At 45.6% G+C, this 9,230-nt stretch overlaps 1 protein-coding gene across 1 annotated transcript; it reads left to right on the top strand.

Annotated features, from left to right (window-relative positions):
* Positions 1 to 1,801: 1,801 nt before the first annotated feature.
* On the top strand, positions 1,802 to 6,041 carry LOC135100129 (uncharacterized). The gene is made up of 4 exons (XM_064003093.1): positions 1,802 to 3,302; positions 3,379 to 4,586; positions 5,624 to 5,879; positions 6,037 to 6,041. Exons 1-4 carry the CDS (start codon positions 1,802 to 1,804, stop codon positions 6,039 to 6,041), a joined length of 2,970 nt encoding a protein of 989 aa, XP_063859163.1.
* The last annotated feature ends 3,189 nt before the right edge of the window (positions 6,042 to 9,230 follow it).

Raw genomic sequence — 9,230 nt, 5'->3', positions numbered from 1 at the left:
ATGAAAAACTGATTGAGCTTGTTAGACAATATGAAGATACTTACCTGAAGCACACAGCCAGTATTTCTCATACAATTTTTTGTTTTGCACTAGTCTAATATAGAAATAAAAGGATACTTGCCTTAAACCAGTCTTTCTCATACAAATTTTTGTTATGTACCAGCCTAAAGCAGAAATGAAAGGATATACTTTAAGCAGTCTTTCTCATACAAATTTTTGTTATGTACCAGCCTAAAGTAGAAATGAAAGGATATACTTTCTTGAAGCAGTCTTCCTCAAACATTTTTTTTTTTGTTATGTATTAGCCTAATGTAGAAATAAAAGGATATACTTTAAATAGTCTTTCTTATATAATTTTTTTGTTATGTATTAGCCTAATGTATATAATGTATATATGGATATAATTGCCTTGAGCACACAGCCAGTCTTTCTTTTCGGGTAATTGCCTCCCGAAAAGCAGTGTTTTTCTTGAGATCTCTCTCTCTCTATCTTATTCAACAAATAGTTGAACTTGAATCTTGACATCTGAAGTATTGAAAGAATGTTACTTCATCATCTTCCAATTCCTTGTAGAGAGTCCACTATTCATCTTCAATTTTTCTTTTCCTCAAGGCTTTATATACCCATAATCTCTTCTTTTTACGGCTATAGTCTTCCTCTTCATCCAATACAAGTTCAATTACTGCAAACTTCTTCAACTCAAACCTTTGTGTCTTACCTACTCGAGGGGTGAGCGGAAACTAAAAGGAGCGGCTGATGACAGAACACTGACAAGACGTGATTAGACGGTGATGTGACGAACATTGTGATATACATGGCACGCTTGACGGAACGGTGACGTGACGTCATGAAGTGGAGACGTGATGCAGCAGTGTGAATCACCCTTCAATCGTAATGTCTGTTGTGTTTGTGGAAGAGCGCGTGTGTCTCCCAGTGAATTATGCTAGTAGTAGTAGTAGTAGTAGTAGTAGTAGTAGTAGTAGTAGTAGTAGTCGTAGTAGTAGTAATAATAGTAGTAGTGGTAGTAGTAGTAGTAGTAGTAATGGTGGTGGTGGTGGTGGTGGTAGTTGTATATGTTTGATATTATGTACGGGTATACCTACTAATGTTAGCTAGAGTAGGGTACTTATTAGTATGTGGCAACTCAGCCGTGTTCCCCTCAGGACACGCCGCCGAGTTCAGTAGTAGCAGCGAGACCTGTACTCCAGTTAGACGCAGGATTATACCACCCTTGTATTTCTCCTCTCCTGTGCTGCTTTACGGATTAAGGACCTACAAACAACACCTCCTGAGTTTCCTTCACCTGCTGTAGTGCTAGAAGGAGCTCACTCTAGATGGCGCAGTGATAACCCCGTAAACCAGCGAGGAGTTTTACACCACGCCGGACCTAGCTGCTGCCCGCTGCCCAGTGTACTCCATCTCATCGACAGTGTAGTGAACCGAGTGACTCACAGTGTGTTGTGCAGTGCTTTCGTGCTCAGTGATGTGTATAGTGCAGTGTTATTATACTTCCGTGTCATTCAGAGGCATAAGAAGTGTAGTGGCTGGTTAAACAGGAGGACGGCACAGCGAGCGGCGTACATACCCTCACTCGCATGTCTCTCGGGTGACTGCTTCGGCCCTCGGGCTGGAACCACAGTCTGCGGTGATGCCTCGCTCACCTTTCGTCCCGCCATACATAGATGCCAAACACTGCCACGCATATACCCACTGAATCACGCACTCACACACACCCTGCTGACTTTCATCAAACTTTCTCATGAGATTTATTAATACTGCAGAATAAATTTTGTGTGACGCAATGCCTCTCACTCGCTCTGGTGAGCACGAACGCCGTGTCGGTGAGGAAAAGGACCAAGCCGTCGCCGGCGATTGGCGACATACTGCAACCTCACCGCCACCAGCTGATATCGTGTCTCTCATGAAATGGATGGAGGAGACTAGGCTCAGAGATGAGGAACGACGAAGAGAAGCAGAGGAAAGCAGAAGGCAAGAGGATAATGCCAGGTTTGAGGCTCTGATCAGCATGCTTGCTGCTCAACGGCAAACCCCTCAAGTCCTCCCTGAGGACGACGGCGAGGACCCCGAGAACCCCACCCGCCGCCAGCCCCAACAGCCACGGACTCCTTCCACTCAGAAGCCTGCAGCTCAGATTCCACCGCCGCTGAAGCCCGACGCTACCTACCAACTGTTTCGTGAATGGAAGCGACGCTGGCAGGACTATGCAACAATGGTGGACATGTCCAGCTTAACACAGGAGAAGCAGCTCATCCAGCTGCGTATGTGTCTCACCCTTGAGACTCAACGTGTCTTAGAGCACACCTTACAAATTCCTCCCACCACAGATAAGACTGTCGATGAGGTGGTGGACGCTCTGGAGCTACACATCAAGGGTTTGCGGAACGAGGCATTACGCAGAAGAGAGCTCTTCAGCTGCAGACAGATGGAAGCTGAAACATTCGCCGACTTTTACGTAAGGTTGCGACGCCGCGCCGAGGAGATCGACATCTGTCCTGGTAAGTCATCGGTATGCGAGGAGACTCAGCTTAAATCGGTGATTCTTATGGGTGTCCGGGATGATGAGTTAATCCAGCGACTCATATCCTTGGACGACAAGTGCTCCCTACAGGAGATGGTCACGGCCTGCCGCTCCTACGAGGCAGCCAGATGCGCCACGTCTGACATCCGTGCCCAGCCTACACAGGTGAGAGCCTTAACCCCGCACCAGAAGAGTAAGAAACAGAAGAATCTCGATAAGCAACCTCCGCAACAGTCGACAGCGAAGACAGCAGAACTGTGTCAGTGCTGTGCAAGGTACCATGAGACAGGGGCCTGCCCTGCAGCCCAGGTCACCTGTCGTAACTGTGGTCGCCAAGGCAACTTCGCATCCACTGTCAAGTGCCCCGCCAGCAAAGCTCAGTGCCGTCTCTGCTCCCGTATCGGCCACTTTGATAGTTGTTGCAAGAAGGTATCCCGTCAGAACCACAAGCGGGGTAGTACTGATGGTGCTCCCACCCCTTCGCAACAAAAATCCAAGCAGCTGTCCTGCCGTCGCGTGATATCTCCTAGCCCGGCAGTACCTCAACACGTCAGTGTTCTTGTCACCCATGGTGGTAAGTCGTCGCACTTGCGGATAATGCCTGACACCAGCGCTGATATCACTATGATCGGCCCACAACACCTGAGGAGTCTTCAGATTCCTTCGAGCCAGCTACAGACCCCCCCAGAAACCACTACACTCACAGCTGACGGTTCTGAAATGGCTCCCGCCCTCGGAATGCTCACGGCCACTCTAACTCTAGGTGAGAAGTCGTGTTTAGCTGAAATCCGGGTACACAAGGATATCCAGACCACTTCTCTCCCGCGGCCACTGTCAAGCGTTGGCCATCATCTCCAAGGACTTCCCCAAGCCAATCTTGGAAGTAAAGCATGCCAAGAAGTGCGTGGAGCTCCCGGTCTCTAGCATCACACCACCTTCAGAAGCTAAGGTGTACTTTTTGAAGGAGTTCCAGGACGTTCTTGTGGACAAGGCAGCCTTAGAGTCCACACCACTCAAACCTATGATGGGTTCACCTATGAGAATCCATCTCAAGGATGGTACAGTGCCTTTTGCCATCCATACTGCCCGGCAGATCCCCCTGGCTTTCAGAGGTCAAGTTCAAGAAGAGCTCGAATCCATGGTATCTCAAGGAATCATTCGATCTGCAGGTGATGAACCCTCCGAGTGGTGTCACCCACTGGTCGCCGTGGCTAAACCTAAGGGAGGTGTAAGGATCACGACAGATCTGTCCAAACTCAACTCACAAATCGCCCGACCAGCTCATCCATCGCCTACACCCTTTGCCGCTGTTCGTAGCGTGGATGCCACAGCCCGTTACTTCTCGACGAGGGATGCTCTCTGCGGTTACTGGCAGATCGATCTTGCTGAGGAAGACAGACACCTTACCACCTTCATAACACCACATGGTAGGTTCCAGTACTGCAGGGGACCGATGGGATTCGCAGCGACAGGTGATGCCTATTGCTTGCGAGGTGATGCAGCTCTACAAGGCATCAAGAATTGTGTGAAAGTGGTTGACGATATCTTACAGTATGACGCCGACTACACCACTCACCTGAGCCGCATCCACCAAGTTCTCACCAGATGTCGCGAATTTGGCATCACCCTCAACAGGGAAAAATTTGTAGTCGCAGCACCCCAGGTAGATTTCTGCGGATTCACACTATCAATGGCTGGCATTGCTGCTGACCCAGGTAAAGTGGCTGCTATCAGGGATTTCCCAACTCCAGCAAATCTGACAGACCTCAGATCCTTTATGAGGCTTGTCAACCAGTTAGCTGAGTTTTCCCCTGAGATCTCTGCGGCCGCTCAACCCCTCCGACCCCTGATGAGCCCGAAGAGACAGTTCCTGTGGACACCGGATCATGATGCGGCCTTTCGACAAGTCAAGGCAGCACTCTCACAACCTCCAGTCCTCACCTCATTTGATCCAGCCCGGCCAACTATCCTCCAGACGGATGCCTCTCGGCTCAACGGAATAGGGTTTGCATTACTGCAAGACCATGGCGGCGGACAGCTACGCCTCGTACAGTGCGGTTCCCGTTTCTTGACAGAGGCAGAAAGCAGGTGTCAAGATTTATCGAAAGGTCATTATATGTTTTAATATGTGGTGGAATTCTGGTCTTTCGTTGCTTGCGAGTATCGTGAAATGTGTTAACTACTGGTTAATAAATAGTGTTAACGTTTCTGAACTGCGTTTGTGGCTTACCCCACTGTGAGAACCCCGGCCTTAACTCTCGGTTACCTGGATTTAAACCTTGTGGTGTTCGTTATATAAAGAATTAGTGCAGTTCCTGCAGTTCCCTTAAAGGTAAGGAGGAGGGTGATGACATTGGTGTCAGGTGTTGGGTAAGCCATAAAAGAAAATTTTTAACGGAAAATATTTGTGATCCTTGTCAAGGCAATTTCAGTTGTAGTGAAGTGATCATTATGGCGCAGCAACCTGATACGTCGGAAAAACCGCCTGTTGTCTTAACGCAACAGGACTCTGAAGCTCTCCTGTCCAGACATACGAAAAATGATTTTAGCCGCGTACAGGGCCTGAAATACTTTTGTTGGGGTGAAGAACGTTACACCGCGTACCCTAGCCTCCCTTGTCACACCAACCCTCGTGATTTCTTCACAGATCTGGAATCACGAACGCAATTAAATTGGGATGAAACAGACAAGCTTGAGTTAGCTAAGCAGTACTGCCTAGGAAGTGCCAGAGTGTTGCTTGAAAATGTTATTGTTAATCATGGCTAGGATTATGATCTTGTAAAAGAAGGGTTCCTCAAACTCTTTCCTGATAATGTTAGCCCAAAACTATGGACAGAAATACTGAACAGCGCGAAGAGAGGACAGGGAGAAACGCTTCAGGAATTTTACATGAGATGTGACACTGCATATGGAGGTTTGTCACGTCAGATTCCAGCATTTGAGCCACTGCATAAAAATAATTTTGCTGCCAGGATGCTAAGCTGTTTCCCTCCATCATTTGAATATACTTTGCGTGATGATGAGCTCAAGGATCCCTTAAAAATACTAAACAGAGGTTATGCATGGGCCAACACCCATCCTCAGTATAAATTAACTGATGCAGATATCCATAGAGAAAGACGAGGAACTCCAGTCACTACTATGGCTGCCATGGCAGTTTCTCCTACACGTCAGGCACAACCAGATAAATCTCCGAAATATAATCCACCTCCCCCTCCTAAGAGGCACACCGCCCTAAAGCAGAGGATGGACATGCAGCCACCACCTATTCCTGCTCCTTTCCATAACGTTAATCCGCGCCAAGCAAACATGAGAACTGTAGATTGTTACAAGTGCGGACGTTTGGGTCACATAGCCAGAAACTATAGGATAGGACAAGGTCGTGCGTACCAACCCATCGCACCAATACCACGTCCACCACCACCACCACCGCCACGGTGGGTAGACATGAACCGTAGAGATTTCAGATGTTGATTATGTGGTACTGGGGGGCACAGAGTAGTTGATTGTCCCTACAAAAAGCCACCTGTGTCACGTTGTGCAGTAGCGCTGCCGGATCAGGAAGTAAACATGTATGAGGAAGCAACCACTTGGCCCTATAATAACAAAAAAAAAAAAAACGCCAATAATGTAAAGGAGTTGTGCGCGTTCTATCATGAAAGGACGCGATTGTTTTGTTTGCAGGTAAAGGCAGGAAAAAATCAGATTCCCATAGCTGCAGTGCTAGATAGCGGATCAGGCTAGACATTAATAGAAGAAGAACTTTTTACAGTAATAAATGGTGTATATACTTCCCCCATGGCGTACAAGCTGAGCAGCGTGACACAGAGTCCAGTACCAACCGTAGGTAGAGATGTCATTGAGATGGACTTCCGACATGGAATAGAAGAACAACCATGCGTAGTAATTTCTAGGGAAATTACACTTCCAACTTCCGCAGTGTTAGGCTTGGACTTCATGTTTAGAAAGGCAGTAATGATAAAACCTGCTCACACCTGTGATGGAGGTAAGATGTTACAGTTGACATTTGATGGTGATGCAGTTGAGGTAGAACAGGATCCAGATGGGTGTGTAGGTGATTTTTCGGCGTGACTAACCGAGGAAGTTGCTGAAGGACCGAGGAAACAAAGGTTTTACAAGGTAAAAGTGGTCAGAGATACATGGTTGGCTCGAGGAATGATAGGTTACTTGGAACTAGAGGTCGGTATCCGATGTACCGAAGGAGTTTTTCTTCCATATGAGGCTAACAAGAATAGTCAGTACTTGTACCCAGGAATCGTATATTGTGAGCCAGATCAGCAGGGTAAGAGGAGTAAATTCATTATCCCCTCTGCTAATCCAAGTACTGAATACGTAGAAGTAAAAACAGAGACTTGTGGGTCATTTAGACCCATGCGAAGCCATACCGTACCAGGTACCACATTCCCATATTTCAGCATGAGGAGTAACAGCAGAATCAAGTGATAATATCTCAGCAGACGCTAAGTTAAAAAGTTTGGTGACATTAGTAAATTCATTGTTCCCTCAGGACAGTAAAGAAAATGAGGTACTCAAGTACTTGGTGTACAAATACCCTACTGTATTTGCATTAAAGGGAGAACCTTTGACCATTACCCCCTATTATTGTCACACTATTAAACAAAGGACCGGACAGCCGATATATAATAAGCCTTACCCTATTCCTCTCAAATTTCATCAACAAATAGAAGAGCAGTTGCTAGAACTGTATAAACAAGGATTGATAAGACCCAGCTGTTCTGCCTATAACTCCCCTCTTGTCCCAGTAACTAAAAAAAATGGAGGCATCAGGCTATGCCTGGATTTTCGTAAGCTAAATGAAGATATAATAGATGATAAACATCCTTTGCCCAATATGCAAACTATCATGCAACAGCTTGGTGAGAGTAAGATATTTACCTCCCTAGACCTGAGAATGGGATATCACCAAGTACCTCTGGCCGAAGAAGCAAGGGAAAAAACTGCTTTCTGCACTCCCTATGGCATGTGGGAATATACCTGTGTCCCGTTTGGTTTGAAAACCGCACCTGCTGCCTTCCAGCGAATAGTGAATAATATCTTGCATGGACTGATTGGTAAAATTGCACAGGTGTACTTGGATGATATTATTGTGTTAGGACCAATTTTTCAAAGGCATGTAGAAAACCTTGAGCAAGTCCTAAAAAGATTAGCAGATGCTAAAATGTCATTAAGACAGGATAAATGTAATTTTTTCAAAGAGGAAGTTTCATATTTGGGTCATATAGTGTGTGGGCAAGGAATTAGACCACAGCCTGACAAAGTAGCTAGTATTCAAGAAATACCCGTCCCTAAGACTGTCAGGGATGTACAGAGTTAATGCAATTACTACAGAAAGTTTGTAAAAAATTATGCTCAGGTTGCAGCCCCTTTGAATAAATTTCTTGTAGGTCATAAAAATGAGAAGAATAGAAAAACAAACAAACCTTTAGAGTGGAGTAATGAAGCTCAGAAAGCTTTTATAACCTTAAAATCTGAACTGCCTGAAGGGATCGTTCTTATGTTTCCCAATTTCAGTAAACACTTTATACTGACTACAGATGCCTCAGACTATTGTATAGGTGGAGTCTTACAACAAGAAGATACAGAAGGAAAGTTGAGACCACTAACATATTTCAGTCGCACCTTGAATGCAGCGGAGCGGAATTACTCAGCAGTAGAGAGAGAAGCTTTAGCAGTGATTTATGGTTTGAAGGTAGCAGAGACCCTTGACCCTTGAAGGTAGCAGATATCCTTGATTTTAGGATATAAAGTAGAAATTAGGTCGGATCATAGGCCTCTTACTTGGTTGTTAAAGGTAAAAACACCAAGTGGTAGAATTGCCAGGTGGCAAACGTTGTTAAATGAATATTACTTTACAGTAAAGTATATCCCGGGTAAGGAAAATGTGATAGCAGATTATTTGTCGCGCATGAAGCGCCAGGAGGCCGATATATTAGAAGAAATAGAAGGTCGTGTATTAGCAGTCCAGAGAGATGCTAATGAGAGAAGTACTAGAGAGTATAAGAAGTTTGAGAAGTTCCACATGTGGAGTATTGAAGAGCTCATACAGCGACAAAGCGAGGACCCAGTTGTAAAGGAAATAAAGAAGATAGTAGTAGAAGAGGGGCAGAATGGCAAGCAAAGAAAGAAAATAAAGGGGTACCCCATAAACGACATGCATGTTGAAGAAAATATTTTGTATGTGCAACGCAGAGACAACTATGATAAGGAACAAAAGTGTGTTGTAATTCCCAAAAGTTATGTCTCTGCTGCGCTTGCTCTAGCACATTTCGTGGGTCTTGCCGGCCACGGAGGTGTTGGTGCAACGTTAGCTAGATGTGAAAAAATTGCTTTCTGGCCAGGGATGAAAGTAGATGTCATTAAATATTGTTCCAGTTGCCCTGTGTGTGCAAGATACAGAGTTAAGGTCAAAATGCCAGCCCCGATACAGAGCTATCCTGTAGTAGGAAGCCCATTTGAGAGAGTTCATGTTGACTTAGTTGGTCCACTAAGTGTAAGTGATGAAGGATATAAATACATAATGACAGTGATAGATGTCATGACCAGATACCTGGTGACTGCTCCATTGAGGACAAAGGAAACAAATGAAGTAGCTGACGCTTTCTATGAGAAAGTAATTTGTAGTCACGGAACGCCAGAGATTGTAGTGAGT

This window comes from Scylla paramamosain, chromosome 4 (genome assembly GCF_035594125.1).
Source record: "Scylla paramamosain isolate STU-SP2022 chromosome 4, ASM3559412v1, whole genome shotgun sequence".
NCBI lineage: Eukaryota > Metazoa > Arthropoda > Malacostraca > Decapoda > Portunidae > Scylla > Scylla paramamosain.
The sequence above is the reverse complement of the archived record's forward strand: the minus strand, read 5'-3'. Positions and strand labels throughout refer to the sequence as shown.